This window comes from Puma concolor, chromosome C1 (assembly GCF_028749965.1).
Source record: "Puma concolor isolate L17-30 chromosome C1, mPumCon1.1.hap2, whole genome shotgun sequence".
Taxonomy (NCBI): domain Eukaryota; kingdom Metazoa; phylum Chordata; class Mammalia; order Carnivora; family Felidae; genus Puma; species Puma concolor.
This window is the reverse complement of record NC_141674.1, coordinates 98,238,789-98,259,236: the sequence shown is the minus strand read 5'-3', so window position 1 is coordinate 98,259,236 and position 20,448 is coordinate 98,238,789. Positions and strand designations below refer to the sequence as shown.

Sequence of the window (20,448 nt, the reverse complement as noted above, 5' to 3'; positions counted from 1 at the left end):
CGATGCCTTTTTAAAAAAATAGCTGTCTTTTAAGGAAATTATGAGAAGGGAAAATAAAATTATAGATTTTATGTTTTTCCATTTATTACCATTTCTATTTTTCTTTATATCTTCCTGTTTGTATGAGTTACCATCTTTTATCATTTTCCCTTTCCTGACGAATATCCTTCAGGATATTTATTGTTTTGTAGGTCTGCTGCAGTGAATATTCTCAGCTTATGTTCATTAGAAAATCTTCAGTTTAGGTGGATGTTTATACTAGTTACAGAATTCTGGATTGACACTTTTTTTTCTTTAAAGATTCTAAAGCAGTCATTATTTGTATTCTGGCCTCCTTTGTTTTTAATGATACTATTCATATTGTTCTTCCCTGAACACCCTGTTGTCTGGTGCATCTCTAGCTACTTTCAAGATTTTCTCTTTTTCTTTGGTTTTCCCCCATTTGACCATTATGTTCTAAGATACATATTTCATTCTGTTTATTCTGCGTGCGGTTCACTGACATTCTTTGTCTATAAGTTTATGGTTTTCATCAAATTTGGGATGCTGGCCATTATTTCCTTAAGCCCCTGCCCCACCCCCTCCCCATTATTGAAATCTTCTAGAACTCTCAATCTATAACTCTCGTATGTTAGGGTATTTGTTTTTCTCACATGGGTCCCTGAGGCTTTGATCATTTTCCTTTAATCTATTCTTTTTTAGACTTATAATTTTTCATTTGTATTCATTTTCACTAGTCCTTTAGCCATCTCTGTTTGCTGCTAAGCCCATGCAGTGAATTGTTTCAGTTACTGCACTTTTCTAGAATTTCCATTTCTCTTTTTATAGTTTATTTTCTCCGCTCAGATTTTCTGTTAGTTCACTCACTAAAAGATGTTTTCATATAAATTGTGTTTTGTTTTGTTTTTTTGTTTATTTGTTTATTTTGAGAGGGCGAGAGAGAGAGAATCCCAATCAGGCTCTGTGCTGTCAGTGCAGAGCCCAACGCAGGGCTTGATTTCATGAGCTGTAAAATCATGACCTGAACCAAAATCAAGAGTCAGACGCTTAACTGACTGAACCACCCAGGCACCCCTAAATTTTGAATAAATATAACCCACTTAAAGTCTTTGCTAAATATAACATCTACACCATTTTGGTGTCAGTTTCTATTGAGTACATTTTTCTTTATTTTGAGTTATATTTTACTGTTTCTTTGAATGCCTAGTGATTTTTTTAAATTGAAGTTTGGAAGTTGTGGATGTTCTATTATAGAAACTTTGGGTTCTTTTATTTTCCTTTGTAGACTGTTGATTATTGTTCTATCAGGGAGTTAAATTACTGGTTCATCACCTTGATACCTTGTATAAGCTTGGTTTTCTGTTTTTTAAGGGATGATCTAAGGAAAGCCTAAGGTATTTCCCAAGCCTCTCTAACTTGGTTGGACTCAACTTCTAAATTCTGTTTCTTGGAAGATCTTGTGAGGGTTTTAGGCTTTGTGGGGGCAGGATAGGCGTAGGATAGAATTTATTCCAAACGCAGTTTTTTCTTTTAAGATATGGCCTTTCTGGTTTCTCAGGTAGATTGCCTGGGGAGGTAGACAAAGTCTTTTCCCCCACTAGCTTAGGTGGAATTCTGTCTCTTAGAACTGCTTGGCTCTAGTTTCTCTGTTCCACAGTCAGTTTCTTAGCAACTGCTCTCTTAATCACCAGCGCTTGGACTGGGGTGAAGCAAGGAAGGTGCTTAGAGCCAATGCATAAGGAGGGGCTCCTTTTCATGGCTCACCCTACACTTGCACTTGCTCCATCTGAAAGTCAGAGCCCCCTTATGTTCTGCACTCTGGGTCTCCTTTGTCAAACCCTAGTCCCACCCCGGTACATCACCAACTACAGTGCATCACTTCCGGTGTGATGGAAAGAGCATTAGTCCCAGGGTGAGGGAAGCGGGAGGTGTAGGTGAATTACAGAGAAGATAACCCAGGACCTAACTAGGGGAAGTGAAGGAAGTCATTGCAGAAAAATGAGAGAACAAGATTTTGGCCTGGAGACAGGAAAAGAAGTGAAGGGTCAGATGCAGGTTGGGAAAAGCCCTGTGATCGGGATGAAGCTAAATGGCTTAGGGGCGCCTGGGTAGCTCAGCTGGTTAAGCATCTGACTCTTGATTTTGGCTTGGGTCATGATCTCACGAAGGGCTCTGCACTGACAGCGCAGAGCCTGCTTGGGATTCCCTCTTTTTGCCCCTCCCCTACCGATTCCCCCTCCCCCCTTTTTTCACTCTGTCTCTCAAAATAAATAAACATAAAAAATAAATAAATGGCTTAGCATATGGAGAGTGAACAAAATTGGGTTGCCAGGAGCTTGCTTTTACTGGGAGCTAGTAAGGTCTCCTGTTAAGCCTTGCATAATCTCGTGTTGTGCATGTACGGCCCAGATATTGACCAGGGACTTGTGAGGAATTCATTTATTTTGTGTCTTTTTTCCCCCCTACTCCCCAGCCTCACCCTGTATGGCTTCCTCCATTCCAGTGTCCTGTTCACGAATTCCAGCTGCTCAGTAGTCCCAAATTCTGACTTCTGCCTCTTGCCTCCTCAGCTCAGACTTCTGGGCTCTGTTTGGTCTCCAGTTCTCTGTGCCAGTTATCCTGAAGTTTTCAATGCACAGGATGGTGGTGGGGCTCTCTAAAGGATTGCCTGTAGTCCTGTGACTGAATATAGTTGCCGCACATATTTCTTTCTTATTTATATGTATATATAACTATAGTTATAGTTTCACATATTACTTTCCTACCATTATCGTTTATAGGCCCTGGTGGCAGGCCAGTCTGGTATCAGTTATTCTGTCATGGCTGAGAGTGGATGTCATGTATGTTCCACCTTAATGTTTTTTATCCTCAATTGAAGTTTTGTGTATAGTTGGGTATTTGTAGATTGTTTTTTAGGATCATTATGGTTTAAGTGAGTGTGTTGAAAATATGAGGCATTTTTGTTAAAGAACAGGATAGTTTATAATAGAAGTCACTTGAATAGAACTATATAAGTGAAATTTTTCTAAAAGATTTTCCTAAGAAAGAACTTTTCTTGTAATTAGGCTTTTATATTGAAAAATAGATAAATGGGTGGGTAGATAAGATGGATGAATCAGCTTTAGAGCAGATATCTTTCAGTCCTTGATGTAGACCTACCTGGAGAGCTTTAAGAAAATACTGATGCCATAGTCCTACTGCACACTGGTTAAATAAGAATCTTAAGTTATATTTTGGGTATAAAAAATTTTTATAGTATCTTAAAAATACTGGCAAATCACACCAGGTGATTTTTGTTATTCAGTGAAGGTCAATAACCTCTACCTTAAAGAACCTTTGCCAAACTCAGTTTTAAGTTTTTCTGTAAATTTTTGCAAAGTTCAAAAAGATTTCAGATAACATCCAAATTGATGGTAAAAATGACACCTAAATTCATATATATCCTCAATTTTCTCAGGGACCTAGATTCAGAGCTGTGATGATAAATCAAGATTTCCTATCCAGATATATTGTTTTCATGTAGTATATTGTTGGACAAAAGTAGCTTGTTTATTGAACTTCATTCCGTATCCATTCAGCTCTTTTGTGTAGTAAATATTTGAATCTTCACCATATACCAGGTATCATGCTAGGTGATGACTGTGTATAGTAATAAAAAATACTGAGATGGTCTTTGCTATCTTGGAGTCTTACAGTCTATGTGAGACTTGAGATTGAAAATATGGCTCAGTAGTAGTTCACTTTAGCAGTTAACTCCAAAATAAAATTCATTCCTTTTTGGTTTTGCAGAAAAAAAGTTAATTTTAGGAGCATCTGGGTGGCTCGGTTGGCTAAGCATCTGATTTTGGCTCAGGTCATGATCTCACAGTTCATGAGATTGAGCCTGCATGGGATTCTCTCTCTCCCTATCTCTGTCCCACCCTTGCATGCACGTGTGTGTGTTCTCTCTCTCTCTCTCTCTCTCTCTCTCTCTCTCTCTCTCTGTCTGTCTGTCTCTGTCTCTCTTTGCATGTGCAGGGTAGAAAGGGTACTTTTAGTATTATAGTTTGTGTGCCTATCAAATACCTAGGCCTCAGATTCACTTACCCAGCAGAATGATTGTTTATGACTAGAAAAGAAGAATTGAATATGGCTAAGAGTTAGCTTAAATGAGAGGAATATCAGGAGAGAAGATTTGAGAAATAAACCTATTCAGAGTAATTAGTTACCCATTTAGCAAAGTAATTAGTTACCCACACAAAGATGTGTGTTGGTAAAAATGTTAATTGGTAAATCATTACAAAAGTAAAAACTCCATTGCTTGGTCATTTTCCTTTGCAGCGGTGCAGACATGATTCTGATCATTGATGGTTTTTTTTTGTTTTTTTTTTTTTTTTTTTTTTTTAATTTTTTTTTTTTTTCAACGTTTATTTATTTTTGGGACAGAGAGAGACAGAGCATGAACGGGGGAGGGGCAGAGAGAGAGGGAGACACAGAATCGGAAACAGGCTCCAGGCTCCGAGCCATCAGCCCAGAGCCTGACGCGGGGCTCGAACTCACGGACCGCAAGATCGTGACCTGGCTGAAGTCGGAGGCTTAACCGACTGCGCCACCCAGGCGCCCCATGATCATTGATGGTTTTATCTATGATTTCTGCATGGCTGGTTCCTATCTTTTAAAAATTTATTTTATTTATTTTTAATTAATTAAATTTTAATTTGAGAGAGAGAGAGCTGGGGGGAGAGGGGCAGAGGGGGAGAGAGAGAGAATTTTAAGCAGGCTCCACATTCAGTGAGGAGCCTGATGTGGGGCTTGATCCAACCACCCTGGGATCATGACCTGAGCTAAAGTCAAGAGTCGGATGCTCAACCAGTTGAGTCACCCAGGTGCCCTTGGTTGCTATCTTTGAGATCTCCGTATAGACTCTTCAAGAACCCTTTTCTGTGTTCCTGTTCTAGAATTTTTTGTCACTCATGTCATCTCTATCACAACTCTATTTAAATTTTTGTTTTCTCCTTACTCAGGATGTAAGGGAAGGAAGAAGAATACCATATGTTACCTTGTTTACTGCGGTATCCCTACCCTTTGAATGCTTTCTGGCAAATAGAAGAATTCAGTGCATATCACTAACGACTGCATACTTTTAAAAAGTTTTAAAGTCACAATATGATATCATATATACAGAGAAGTACTTAAAAATACAGTGTAAGGAGTGACTAAAATATCTTTACAAATCTAGATTTTTGGTGTATTTTTATATCTAACTACTTGATAAATGAAACTTTTATTTCTTTAAAAGAATTTTTTTAATGCTTACTTACAATTGAGAGAGAGAGAGCATGAGAGGTGGAAGGGCAGAGAGAGGGAGACAGAATCCAAAGCAGGTTCCAGGCTCTGAGCTGTCAGCACAGAGCCTGATGCGGGGCTTGAACCCACGAACCCATGAGATCATTCCCTGAGCAGAAGTTGGATGCTTAAGTGACTCAGCCACCCAGGTGCCCCTTCTTTCTTTTTAAAATGTTTGTTTATTTATTTTTGAGAGAGCATAAATAGAGGAGGGGCAGAGAAAGAGACAGAGAATACAAAGCAGGCTCTGTGCTGTCAGCGCAGAGCCTCATGCAGGACTTGAACTCACAAGTTGTGAAATCATGATAGGAGCTGAAACCAAGAGTCAGTTGCTTACCTGCCATCGAGGCACCCTGGAACCACTAGGTATTTCTTTTAGTTCTGTAAAAAAAACTTGGCTGAGACACTAAATGGCATCAAGATTCAGAAAGTTTGGGAGCTTCTTGGCTATAGTTTATCCATTGTTTTATTTTTATTTCTTTTAAAAAATATTTTCACGTAATCTGTGCATCCATTGTGGGCTTGAACTCACAATCCCAAGATGAAGAGTCACATGTTCTATGGACAGAACCAGCCAGGTGCCCCTCTGTCTTCAAATATTCTTAATTGTATATAGTGTTTTAGAGATACCCCACTTCTTTGCCACATGTCTGTTATTTTTTTCCTTCTTGGTTCTAAGACCTTTCATGTTGAGTTGTTTTCTTTTCCTGAAGTTTTATTATTTTTAGAATCTTCTTTAGTAAGAGTCTAGGGTTTCAGTTTGTCTAAAAGTATCTTTACTCCGCTCTCACTTTTGGAAGTTTTTTTGCTGTGTATAGCATTTTATGTATAGGTTGTCAGTTAATTTTTGTTGTTAGCACATCAGTTGTACAAGCACATTGCCTTTTTGTTCTTAAGAGGTCAGTAAACTTTGTTTTTCTTTGAAGGTAACCAGTTTTTGTTTTCTGACTGCTCTTTAAAACTACTGCTTTTTTGGTTTTCTCAATCTTTGGATTATTTCTTTCATCAGTAATCTCTCCAAATATTACATCTGTTCTTGTCCTTCCTTCTGAAACTCCAGTTAGATGTATATCAGACCTTATATCATTCTTCGTGTCTCTTAACTCATGTTTAGTTTCAAAATGCAAGATAGGCATTTTCTTCTGAACAATCTCAGTTCATGAATATTCTTTTTAGCCATGCTAAACTTCCATTAAATCATACCATTACATTTAAAAATGTTAAAATCTGCCAGCCAAACACCACCCCCTCTTAAAACCTTTTTATGTTGAGATATGTTATCAAAAAAAGTATACAGCACCTTTGTATTCTTTCCTCATCTTTTTAAATAGTTGCCCGACCATTTGCTAGCTGTTTCATTCTTTAAATTTAGTAAACATAGATATTTTGCTTCTGTTAGTGGGTCTTTTCTTCCTCTTTGTTTTTCTGTTGATTTTTACTCATTTCCTTATATATATGGCTTTTGTAAAGTAAGAACTTTTCATTTACTTGAAAAATTATTTATGCAGATTCTTTGTCTAGAATTATGATGGTTTTCTCATTAAAGGATTGATTTCCTTTTGCTAGTGCCTAGAAGCACTACCAGTTGGGGCCTTTACATTTCCAGAACATTGTTTTGGACTACCAGATGATGTGTACTTTGTTTAAAAATCAACGTATGTGGTGCTTTGTGGCTTCTATTTCTAAGGGTTTTTCCTTCCTGTCTTCCACAGCATTATTGTAACTTTTGTTTAGTCCCTTAGAAGTGTTTACTCTTTTTACATCTTTACACTGAGGTGATAGTTCTTTTATGTGGTGTAGCTATGCACATGGGAAAGCATCATCACAGTCAAAATAGTGAGTGTATTTTTCATCCCCAAAAGTTTCACCTTTGTGTTGAAAGGTAATTTTGCTAGATAACTAAGTCCTTTGCTGACAGTTTTCTTTCAGTAATTTAAAGGTACTGCTCCACTCTGTGACTTGCACTGGTTCCATTGAGAAGTCTGTTCTGTTTTTATGCATCTGTATATAATGTATTTTTTTTCCCCTTCCAACCACTTTTAAGATTATTACTGGCTTTAAGCAATTTGGAAACAATATACCTCAAGAGTAATTTTCTTAATGTTTCTTGTGCTTGGCAGATATTGAAGTTCTTAGATCTGTAAGGCTATTTTTTTTTCTTTTATCAAATTTGGAAAAGTTTACACCATTATTAGAATTTCTTCCAATATTTTTTTCCTCCTTCCTCTCCCCATTTGGGGATGCCAGTTATACATATATTAGAGTTATCACAGGTGTCCCCAAACTCACTCACTATTCTTCTGCTCCTCCCACCCTCATTTTTTTCTCTGTTTGATTTTGGATTGGATTAACAGTAGATTAGACATTGTAGAAGAAAAGATCCATGAATTTGAAGACAGCATTAGAAAATAATAGCCTGTTGTCTTACTGAAGTCTTCCGTAACTGCAGTATCAGCTGATGTCACTGTGTGCCCTTTGAGATTTAATTAAAGTTGGCTTTCATTCCCTGTTCTCTTTATGTGAGAATCCTGATGTCTTCAAGTTTTCTTGAAATTTCTACCCTTTTAGGTTCCCATAGTTGCTCAGAGTTCCTACTCTCTGCAATTCTTCCTGAACTCTTAGGGCTTATTATCATTTCCCCTTCATATAGAGCCTTAAGTAAGGAATAAGGAACATAGTCTCATTTTAAAATTTTCTTAAAAACATGAAGTCTCGGGGCGCCTAGGTGGCTCAGTCGGTTAAGTGTCCGACTTCAGCTCAGGTCATGATCTCGCGGTTTGTGGGTTCGAGCCCCACGTCAGGCTCTGTGCTGACGGCTCAGAGCCTGGACCCTGCTTCGGATTCTGTGTCTCCCTCTCTCTGCCCCTCCCCTGCTCACACACTGACTCTCTCTGTCTTTCAATAATAAACGTTAATTTTTTTTTTTAATAAAAAAAAAATGAGGTCTTTATGTGCATAGTAGACTTTTTGTTGTTGTTGAAGGATTGAGGTTTTACATTGTTACAATGCAAATCATTTTAAATTACTGGTAAAAATAGCAGTGACAACTAATTTTAAGCCCTTACGGTGCTTCAGTAAGCAAAGCACTATGCTTATTAAGAGCTTTGTGTATTTTGACCAATTTAATTCTTGAAATAGTCCTGTAAACTAAATATTAATTATAAATTTGTTTAAAGAAGAACCAACAGGGGCGCCTGGGTGGCGCAATCGGTTAAGCGTCCGACTTCAGCCAGGTCACGATCTCGCGGTCCGTGAGTTCGAGCCCCGCGTCGGGCTCTGGGCTGATGGCTCAGAGCCTGGAGCCTGTTTCCGATTCTGTGTCTCCCTCTCTCTCTGCCCCTCCCCCGTTCATGCTCTGTCTCTCTCTGTCCCAAAAATAAATAAACGTTGAAAAAAAAAAATTAAAAAAAAAAAAGAAGAACCAACACACAGAGGGTTATCCAAGTTATTCAACTGTTACTGTGAAGATGGAACATACATCATTAAATTTTCTAAAGATTAAATGAGAGAATCCATGTAGGATATTAGCACAAGACACCTGAAAACATAAGTAAGTTCTCAAAAGAGCTATTGCTATCTATACATTGATAAGTGCTTATAGATAATATGATGTTTGGGACTTATTTCAAAGTAATCTTGAAGATAGAGTGGTGGGGGGTATCAACAAAATTATCTATAAATAGATACTCCAAAAATACTTACTTATTTATTTATTTAGAGAGACAGCGTGAGTGGGGGAGGGGCGGGGGGGGGGTGGGGAGAGAATCCCAAGCAGGCTTCACACTGTCAGTGCAGAGCCTGATGCGGGGCTCGAACCCATGAAACCACAAGATCATGACCTGATCTGAAACTGAGAGACGCTTACCCAACTGAGCCACCCAGGCACCCCACTTTTAAAAATATTTTTTTTAATGTTTGTTTATTTTTGAGAGAGAGAGACAGAGAGCCCAAGTGGGGAAGGGGCAGAGAGAGAGGGGAACAGAGGATTTCCAAAATGGGCTCAGAGCCCAATATGGGGGTGGAACTCATGAACTGTGAGATCATGACCTGAGCTGAAGTTGCAGGCCTAACTGACTGAGCCACCCAGGCGCCCCTAAATAGATACTTTTGAAAATGGATGGTAGGTTCAGTGGAATTGAACTGCTAACATATGTTTAAAACTTTATGTTATTTTTAAAATGGAGTACTGAATTACAAAAGAAACTGAGTCAGAATTACCATGTGGCAGGTTTAAAAAATGTTTCCCTAGATACTAGTTTGGTTATAAACTAAGATGATACATTTTTCTAGAAGTGCCAGAGTAAAATCTTATCAATTGTTACATGCTGACAGTTATTAAATAATACTGTGATTACTTGGTGAGTAGCATCCCTGTACAGCTCAGGACCTAGTAAGACTAAATGTGCATTCAAAAGTTATAGTTTGGGGGTGTCTGGGTGGCTTAGTTGGTTAAGTGTCTGACTCTTGATTTCAGCTCAGGTCATAATACCAGTGTTGTGGGATTGAGCTCTGAGTCAGTCTCCGTGCTGAGAGTGGAGCCTGCTTAGCATTCTCTCTCTCCTTCCTTCTCTCTCTCTCTGTCTCTGTCTCTCTCTCTCTTTGCTCCTTCCCTGCTTGCACTCTATTTCTCAAATAAATAAACATTTTGAAAAAAGTTATGGTTTGAAGTTAGTAGATAATTGACTCTCAGTCTTTTTACCTTTTTTAAAACATAGTTTTTACTTTTATTTTAGAGAGAGAGCATGAGTGATGTAGAGGGGGAGAGGGAGGAAGACAGGAAGAGAGAGAGAATCTCAAGCAGGCTCCACACCCAGTGCAGAGCCTGACGTGGGTCCCTGTCCCATGACCTTGGGATCAGGACCTGAGCCAAAATCAAGAGTTGGTTTCTCAATGCACTGAGCCACCCAGGAGCCCCCTCAGTCTTTTTTAAAAAAAAAAAAACTGTTCTTATTCATCTCCCAGTCTTTATTTATGAGAACCATGTTTTCAAGAATTTCTGAGCAAACTGCATTAAACAGTAATTTATTTCTCAATAATAAAAAACACATATAATCCATGATGATGATTTCTGTTCAAAAGTAGATAACCAGTGGTATATTTAGTATACTCCGTTTCTATAATTCTAACCAAAACCACTGAAAGTCTTACCTAGCCTGTTGTAACTAAATCATGGGCACCTGTAATTTTTACCTACACATTTTGAAATGCTGAATATAGCTCATTGTGAGTAGAAGCCCAGGTTAAGAATCACTACTTCTGCTTCATATGCAAGATTAGCACCTAAGAAATGGCTTTCGTGTATTTACATGTTAATCAGAATTATACTTAATCTATTTATATGTTATTCTTTTTTTCCTCCCTATTTCTATAATTTTGATTGAAAATGCAGTGTTACTCTGGCTAAGAGAATCAGAAGTAACTTGTAGCCAAAATTACTTCCATATTGCTTTTTTGTTGTTCAAGCTCCATTTTTTTCTTCTGAGTATATAATTGAAATTAAACAAATGAACAGAGACAAATCTGATTATCACTATTCATTCAAGCTCTTAATTGTTCACTATTATTTATTATCTGAAGGCAGTTTAAGCAAAATGTGCAAGTCTTTTTTTTAGCATCTGGCATTTCTCTACTTTTCTAGTTTTGCTTTCTTTTCCTTAATCTTGAAAATGACAGCTTCAGAACTGTGTAGTTTTATACATTCTGATTTTTTTTTTCCCAGCGAGAGAGAGCTTACCTTCCTCCTAAAGTTTATCTCAAGCACTCTTAATTATCCTTAAAACATCCAGCTCAGATGTTAACTCCTGTATAAGTGGAGGAAAGGACACATACTTAAATGTAGGTATATCATAGTGTGTTTGCTTACTACTTGCTCACATGAATCAATAAGATACTTCTGTGCCCTTTTTTTTTTTTTTTTTTAACATTTATTTATTTTGAGAGAGAGAATGTGAGCAGGGGAGGGGCAAAGAGACAGGGAGAGAGCTATTCCCAAACAGGCTCTGGGCTGTCAGTGTGGAGCCTGACACAGGGCTTGATCACATGAACTGTGAGATCATGACCTGAGCCGAAATTAAGAGTTGAACACTTAACCGTCTGAGCCACCCAGGTGCCCCAAGAAGATATTTCTAGAAGCAAGATTCTAAAACATTTATTTTTAGGTGAAAAGAGAAATACATTTGTACAGGGTTAAATTTTACAAATTAAAATTTTGTGAATTATGATACCAGTTGGCCTTTCTACCAAACGCCTTTCTATTTATGACATAATCTAACTCAAATTAGACAGAGTCACAAAGATCTTTCTTCCTCCCAATCTAAAGCTCACGGAGTTTAAAAGGTTAGCATGGTAATCTCATATTCCCACTTCATTTGTACAGATTTAACAAAGTAAAATTTTATTTTGGATATGGAGAAATTATTATGGAATAAATCAAATGTTCTTCAATGAAAGAATGAAATGAAACAGGAATCTTTAGGTTACCTGTCTTATAGTAGATAGTTTTATTTTGAAATTAAAATACCCTTGTCCTTTTGTGCTACTTAATACCTTCAAAGGTATAATACAAGGTATACAAGTGCTAGACTTTACATTATACATGGGTAGGGTTATTTTTGCTTTAAAGAAATTCTTAAAAATCATAAAGTGGTCAATTTTGTTATATATATTTTACTACAATAAAAAATTCCTCGAATCATTGCACAAAATAAAAACCTCACTTGCTCTGTAACACCAGTCCTTATATTGCTCTACATTTTGCTTTCTGCTGCCCTCCATTTTTCCTTTTCCTCTTGAACCTAGCACTGTGAAACTTTCCTTCATCTTACCAAACTTTCCTTAGTGGTCACAACTTCCATGGCCTTTTCTCCCTTGATTGAGATCTTCACTGAAGACACAAACATCTAGATGCTCATAGTCTTCCTATTAATACCAGTTCCTGCCTTTACTTTAGTGATTTTAGTAGCTACATAGACAGTTGTAACTTTGTCAGTATGTTGAACTCATTTCCAGTGGCATTTTGCATGTGCCTTAGGTAGGCGTTTAATTTTAGGTAATCCTATGGACCTTACTTTAACTAGAGCCATGTAAACTCCCAAATCATCGTAGATGCTGGTATCTCCATTGTCTAAGCTTGTTTGTGCAACTATGCTAGCTTGTATTATGTTTTGATACCTTATCTGAGTTATTGTCAAAGAGTTCTAGCTGATCATCCTGTTTTCCCTTTTCAGATTCACCTTTTCTATGTCTGATGAATTTCCTAGAACATAAATCTGATTATTACATCTTGGTTAGAATTTTTCAAGGGTTTCCCATTACTGAGAAGATAAAATCCAAATATTAGCATGGTATACCCAGCCCTTCACAGTCCGATTCTGGATTTTATTAATTATTATCTCCTATTCTGACCTTTGCATGGCTTTCATTGGCTAAATTGAAGTCTTTGTAGTTCCCCAAATATGCCTCTGCATTTAGCATAGGATATTATTTTGACTTCCCTGTGAAGCTTTCCTTGGTATCAAGGCTGACTTAAGCATTATGTTCTTTTTTCAGTCTATATATATTTCCATTATAGCTCTTATCACCGTATGGTGTCATTTCATATGTGTGCCTATTTATTACAAGAATATGAAGAATAATGGATTTATTTATTTTTTTACTCATGTATTCCCTAGCATACAGAAGAATCCCAAAAATATTTGTTCACTTAATGAGCAATTTACACAAAGGAAATAAAACCAGCAAAGAAAACCATTCTACCTTCCTAGTAATCAAAGAACTGTAGTCTTTACTATGGAGTCCAAATTTTCACTGTAATAATATTAGGAAATACTAACATACACCACTCATGTTAACAAAGTTATAAAACTGGTGTTGGTGATTTTTAATTGATACAACTCTTTTGGAAAATTTTGACTAATATAGTATGGGGAGCTGAAAAATTATTTCAAGTAATGAATGTAAAGACAAGATAAAAATTAGATGTAAAATTGTGTATACATTATGATTACACTTGTATTTTATTTTTTATTTATAAAATTTTTTAATGTTTTACTTATTTTTGAAAGAGATACAGAGCATGAAGTGGGGGTGAAGCAGAGTTAGAGAGCGACACAGAATCTGAAGCAGGCTCCAGGCTCTGAGCTGTCAGCACAGAGCCTGCCACGGGGCTCGAACTCATGAGCGATGAGATCATGACCTGAGCCGAAGGCAAAGCCCGGAGCCCGCTTTAGATTCTGTGTCTGCCTCTATCTCTGCTCCTCCCTTGCTTACACTCAGTGTTTGTCTCTCTCTCTCTCCCTCTCTCTCCCTCTGTCTCTCAAAAATAAATATTAAAAAATTAAAAATAAATAAAAATAAAATGCATAATAAAAAGACTAAGGAATATAACCGTGGTAGTTAGTAGTGGTTTTATGATGTTAAAGCTATGGGTAGTTTTCCCACCTTTGAAAGTATTTTCTGTAATGTTACAGATTTTATGATATAAAATGTATACAAGCTTCTCCAGTATTTGAATTTGAAAAAAAAAATGTAATTCTGAATCAAAATTCTGATGTAAGAGCACTTGAACAGTTTTTAAGTAAATTTTTCTGGTCTTACAATAAATAGCTTCTTAAGCGTGGGTCAGAAGGGAAGGGATTGGTAGTTAAAAGTTGCTCATGGTAGGGTGTGTGAGGCCAGCATAGAATGCAGATAATTTAAGTTATGGTCTCAAGATTGAATCATGTAGCAATTCTTCATTTTAAGAATTTCAATAGTAAATTATTCTGCTTTAAATGTGGTTTTGTTTTTGTTTTAAGGTATCAGTTTCTTGAAGAAGCTTTTCAAAACCAGAAAGGTGCAATTGAGAATCTACTGGCTAAGCTTCTTGAGAAGAAGAATTATGTTCATTTTGCAGCTACTCAGGTGCAGAACAGGTAAGTGTGTTGCCTTAAAACCATAATTTCACTTTAAAAATTATTATACACACTAGATCGTTTAAATTTGTTTCCCTTCTGTATTAAGCATATATAGAAAACATTTTTAGAAGGGTAAATATATGTAGAAGTTTGAGTTTGGATTATGATATGTGTTAATTAAGATTTAATTCACCAAAATTTTGAATACTCTTAAAATACATCTTTAACTCTTTTCTAATCAGTAAAACTCTATTCTTTGTAAAGCCTTAGTTAACGATGGAAAAAGCAGTTACTATGTAGAGTTGAATTATAAAACTTTTAACTGTGTGGTTGACATAGTATAGAGGAGAGACTATGAAGAATGTCTCCTGTAAAAGAAGCATTTTTAAAGACACTACTTCTCGCAGAATTATTATTATAACTTGTATGTAACAGCACACTTTATGGCACATAGTAAACTCTCAAATTTTGACCATTGCTATTATTTTTATCAGTAATCCCGTCAGCATTTAAAAATTCTATTCAGGTTAATTTCTCAAAAAACTAAATTTATTGATAGGCAAGTTGGAATAAGTTCCATAAGTGAGTACATTAACAAGATGAGGATTCTTGGGGTAGAAAGATGAACACTTGGAGCTGGCATAATTAAAATCAGTATATTCCTGGAGGTATGAATAGGATTAGTAAGTATTTTTCAGTTTCACGAATATTGAGACTTCTGGTATTTCTAGAATATTAAAATTAATTACTTTATTTAAAATGGCAATACTTAAAAATATTAAATAGATGAATGAATAGCGCATTATACATTAGACTATAAGGTGGCAGAACTTTCATCTTAAGAAGTGATACCAAAAGAAAATAAAGTGTACTCCAAGGTTGTAGGTAATATGTAACAATGCAGTTGACTCTTGAACAACATGGGTTTGAACTGTGTGGGTCTATTTATATGCAGATCCCCACCCCCCCCCCCCCCCCCCCCCGATAAATATAACATTTTTCCTTTCTCTAGCTGGCTTTATTTATTGTAAGGATACAGTGTATAATGCATGTAGCATACACAATATGTGTTGATCAACTGTTTATGTTATTGGTAAGGCTTCTGGTCAACAGTAGGTTATTAGCTAAGCTTTTAGGGTGTCAAAAGTTATACATGGATTTTTGACTCTCTGGGGATAGGTGCTCCTAACCTCCACTTTGCTCAGGGTGAACTGTATATACTTCACATGCACTAATTATGGATGGTTAATTCTTATGAAAATATCAGGATGTTTTAGTAATACTGCTGATATGTTGTGGGTGATGTTGGAGAGGATAGCTAGCTGTCTTATAAATTACAGATGGATGTCCTTTTCAAAGAAAAGATACTTGATTCATATGGCAGTCCCATATTTTTGTACATATGTTTTGTACATATTTTGTATATATGTTCCTGAATCTATGTGTAGAGAAGTAGAACAAGAAGTTTATGTGTTACGAAATTGCAAAGGGTTGGAGAAATTCATGATTTCATCTCCGGAAAGATTTTTTTTTTAAAGTATTGAAATCTCCAATGTTTCTTTCCCTTTAGACACATAATGACCTATATCTCCATTTTTTAATGTACATTGATTTCTTTCTTCACAATTGAACATGTAGTAGACATGCTTAAACCAAAGGGAGTCTGACAGTGGCTAACTGTTCACTACTTTTAGCAAGCTTAATAATTTCACTATTTGGCGGAGTCATTTTAAGTTAGAATCCTACGTTATCATTAGTAATCAGCAGTCTTATTTTTAAAAAGACATTTTCCAATCACATTAATAAGGACAAAATTGAATAAAATTTTCAAATAAGTGCCCCAACAAGCACTGAGGTATAGACAAAGGAGGGAAAATTATATTATTACTCAAATTTGAAAAGACAGTTTAGAGGTTGGAAGTGTGGGTAATAGTTTGTAAAGAAGTTAGAATGTATAAAAGTTGAAGGCTACGTTCTTTGGTTGTTTAACATTTTATACATTTATATGGGTAGGATTCTCCCCCACCAATGAAATAGGTATCAGCAATTTCATTTTTGCAGCTGAAACCTTCCTATTCTAAAACATCGAACTCTTTTAAAACTGGATTGAAAATGTTTTATGCCCTTAATTCTATATAGTAGGAAAATTATTTTGAGAAGAACCTATGGAAGGAGGGGGCACATTTTAAGTAGTTAAGTTGTAAGTGAAAATAAATGCTTCTAAGCTTAATTCTTATTGTTTCAACAGATAATTACTGTTTGCAACATTGTTCTTTTGCACATTGTTTTTGAAAAGCATTAAGTAGATCCAGTGTGCCAGATTTGACACTAAATAGCAGTTGTTGATGTCAGATGTTTATATATCACATTCATGTCACAGGAGCTAAAGGAGATTGCCATCTAGATTAATAAACTACCTTTATGAATTTAATTTAAAATTACTAAATATTTAATCCATTCTTTGTCTGTATAAATAACTTGTTTAGACCAAACTGAGTGCTCAGGTCTACCGAAACATAAGTTGTACATTTTGACAAGGGTTTCATTTTAATTACTTGCTTAAGTGCCCAGTTGGATGAATTTCTGTAACAGTTGATGATTCAGAGACATAGGATAAGTTGATAACCTAATGATGCATTTCTCTTATTCAGGATAAAAGAAGTAAATGAGACTAACAAACGAGTAGAACAGGAAATTAAAGTGGCCATTTTCACCCTTATCAATGAAATTAATAAGAAAGGAAAATCTCTCTTACAGCAGCTAGAGGTATGGTTCAAAACCAAAATAAAACAACAACTGCTTCTCTTGCTCTTTAGCTGTTTTTAATGTTTATTGAAAGGTCTTTTAGATTGGTTGGGGGGGTATGGAAATAAAGACAAATTAAAAACATTTTTCATTTCATTTTCTATTGGAAAATAGAGCTTTACTGAGTTAGTTAATTTGCAGCCCAATTCAGTAATACTGATTTTAGCTGTATAAATGAGGAGATAGTGTTGTCCTCTTAAGATTTAAAGAATTATTACTAAAATGTGATATAAACAAAGACAAAGCCAACCTACTACTCCCCACTCCCCCACCCCCATCCCTGAATATAGGGCCTCAATTTAATTTTTACATGTGAATGTATACTGGGGTCTGCTTGAGTCATTTGTGTTTTACTTTATTTTGAAAATATTCCATAGTTTTGCTAAAAATGCTGCTCATTTTGAAATTTATAAACTTTAAACTTATTGCATTTTTTAAGATTAATATGCAGATATAAATTTCCAGATAAGAATCCAGTCAGTTTGAAATCCAAATTAAGTTTTAAACAGAGTTGTCTCTACTGACCACAGTTCATTGGTTCTCAAAATTTGGTACTCTTTAGTCGGTTCAGGTGATAGGGGGTTGTGTTTTCTGCATCATCAGTAGCAATTTAAGCTATGTATTTGATTTTTTAAATTTCTATTACTTGTAACCTCAACATTTCCACAGATTATTTTCTGTTCCGTTCCCTCATAGATCATTGTAGAAATACTAGACACATAGTTACATACAAATGAAAGAAATTATGTTGGCAGTATTATTTCTGCATTTCTGTCTTTTGAAATACATCTTTTTATTGAGACACAATTGTGAGATTAAAAGTACTCTCACACATACCATTAAAGTTGGAGGTCTCTTTCCTCTTGTACATTCAGCTGATGCATTTAACTCTAACAGATTTTTGTTTTCAAAGACTCTTCGTGGAGAACACTGAGCAGCAACTATTTCTGATAATCTTTTGATAACCTTTTAACTTACTGCAAATACACTGTAACTTAGGTCGAAAATAATCGTAAACCATTTCAAGAACTTTTGAATGAAAAGATGCCTTTTAATGCTAAAATATACAAAAATACTGAATCATAAATCTGCCACACACGCCTAACATGCTGAATTTAAGGAATAGATGTTTTCTAGTGTAATATGTTCTTAAACTTTGTAAAATAAAGGTTTTCCTATGCTTGGTAGAAGGGATGATTTCCAGGGAACTTGTGAATCAAACTTCTATCAGTTGAATACTTTTATCCATCGTTTTGCATTATAAAATGGGCAACTTGTTTTCTTAGGAAAAAATTGCCCAATGAGTCAAGTTGAGGTGTTCAGAAAATGGTCAAGTGCAAAGTAGATAGGTTGTTTGGCATGCCAGATGTCAGAGCATATAAGATATCACCTGTCCCTTCCGGGAGTTTTAGTTCCCAGGTAGTTTATTTTTCCTTTGCAGCATTTGCCCTCAAATTGGTCCTTCAATTCTTATTTATGCTCTTGTTCTTTGAGAACTTTTGTTATTTCAAAAGGTTCCTTAACTCTTAGAGCTTTAAAATTTACCTTTCTCATTTTGTCTTTTAAACGTATTTGAAGGAAGAGATTTTAACTTTAGCCTCCTGCTATACCAGTAGGTGGCACTGGTAACACAAAATTTTCTTTGGACCTAAAAGTGTGGAGTTGATTATATCAAATTTCTAAAGGTCAGCTCATTATGCCACAGATTCTGTATATTGGATTAGCCTAATAGATACTATTTTTATTTATTGTTTTTTAATTTATTATTTTTTAAAATTTATTTATTTTAAAAGAGAGGGAGGGAGAGAATCCCAGGCAGGCCCTGGGCTGTCAGCGTGGAGCCGGATGGGGGCTCAGACTCACAAACTTTGAGATCATGACCTGAGGCAAAACCAAGAGTCAGACGCTTAGCCGACTGAGCCACCCAGGAGCCCCTAGATACTATTTTTAACAAAGACATTTTATCTTCTGAAGGAAAAGGGAGACATCAACTAACAATTTTTATATGTGGAATGCCCCTTTGTTAGCTTTGAGAACTAAGTTTTAGTTCCGCCTTTGTTTGCCTAAGTTTAGTTTCCAACTTTTGATCAGAGGCTCATTCCATAATGAGATAAGTTAACTTATCCCGATTGTAAAAAGTAACGTAGGTATTGTGTTCGTTTGCAACAGAAACAATGAGTTGGATTTTTCGTATAGAATTCTTCATTGAACTCTTGTTCTGTTTCAGAATGTTACAAAAGAAAGACAGATGAAGTTATTACAGCAGCAGAATGACATCACAGGCCTTTCCCGGCAGGTGAAGCATGTGATGAACTTCACAAACTGGGCAATTGCGAGTGGCAGCAGCACAGCTCTACTGTACAGCAAGCGACTGGTGAGACACATAGTGTGTTTATCCACAGGTCTTTACATTGATTTTATTAAGACTTACATTCAGTGAACTGTAGCTGTTTCAAGCCTAGATTTTGTATTTTTGCCAATGTAACCACCACTGCATTAAGATACAGAAAATTTCCATCACCCACAAAAGTTTCTTTGTTCCCCTTTACTCCTGACCCTAGGCAACCATTAATCTTATTTCTGTTATTTTCTAGAATTTCATGTAAATGGATTCATACAGTATTTACTGTCCTGAAGATACATGATAAATCATTTCTGCCAGAAATGTGCACTTGATTGCTAATATAGGTAGTCTTTTAAACACAACTGTCTCATCTCAGATCGTGGGGCTACATGAGCTTTTTATGTCTTTACCATGTTTGTTTTCTCAGGTAATACTTAATTTTTAAGACTAATGTGAATTTTTTCCCTTCAAGATTACTTTTCAGTTGCGCCATATTTTGAAAGCACGGTGTGATCCTGTGCCTGCTGCTAATGGAGCAATCCGTTTCCATTGTGATCCCACCTTCTGGGCAAAGAATGTAGTCAATTTAGGTGAGAATTAATTAGTTTTTTCAGTGTGACTGGGAACACTAAATTAGGAGGAGAAAGAATCTAAAACAGATTTTAGATCCTTAAAGCTTTACTGTAACACATAAACTTCTTGGAAAATATGTTCCTCATTGGAAACTCACTTGTGCTCTGTTCGTGACATTTTGAAGAATGTTGAGCGTCTCCTGTGTGTAGATTTTAAAAATGTGTATTATTGTTGACTTTTCCCCCACATACTTGAAAATTGGTAATGACTGTTTTATGTAAAAAACCTAGCATATGGGGCTTCATTCTCTGCAAGAATTTATTAGATGCCCTAATAGTTTGTCCACTAGAGGAGGCCCTCCAGGATGCTGATGTGTGTGAAAGTCACATTGAGGAATGTTTGAAAGATAAGAGTAGCGCTTTTCCACACAGAAGAGAAATGGGCTTCACTCTTGTCCACGGTGTGGACCTACAACCATAGGTGAAAGTTACAGAGAGACAGACAAAC

The 20,448-nt window shown here is 36.1% G+C and overlaps 1 protein-coding gene across 4 annotated transcripts in view; it reads left to right on the top strand.

The window, feature by feature from the left end:
- Positions 1 to 20,448, top strand: part of TRIM33 (tripartite motif containing 33) — a 133,154-nt gene that overhangs the window by 80,938 nt on the left and 31,768 nt on the right. For all 4 annotated transcript variants that reach the window (XR_015255011.1, XM_086717898.1, XM_025927989.2 and 1 more), the window contains exons 5-8: positions 14,121 to 14,237; positions 16,871 to 16,985; positions 19,252 to 19,398; positions 19,841 to 19,958. Coding sequence is in view for 3 of the 4 variants with exons in the window: in XM_086717898.1 (XP_086574024.1) it covers positions 14,121 to 14,237; positions 16,871 to 16,985; positions 19,252 to 19,398; positions 19,841 to 19,958 (497 nt within the window). In the remaining variant the exon portion in view is untranslated. The remainder of the gene's footprint in view (positions 1 to 14,120; positions 14,238 to 16,870; positions 16,986 to 19,251; positions 19,399 to 19,840; positions 19,959 to 20,448) is intronic.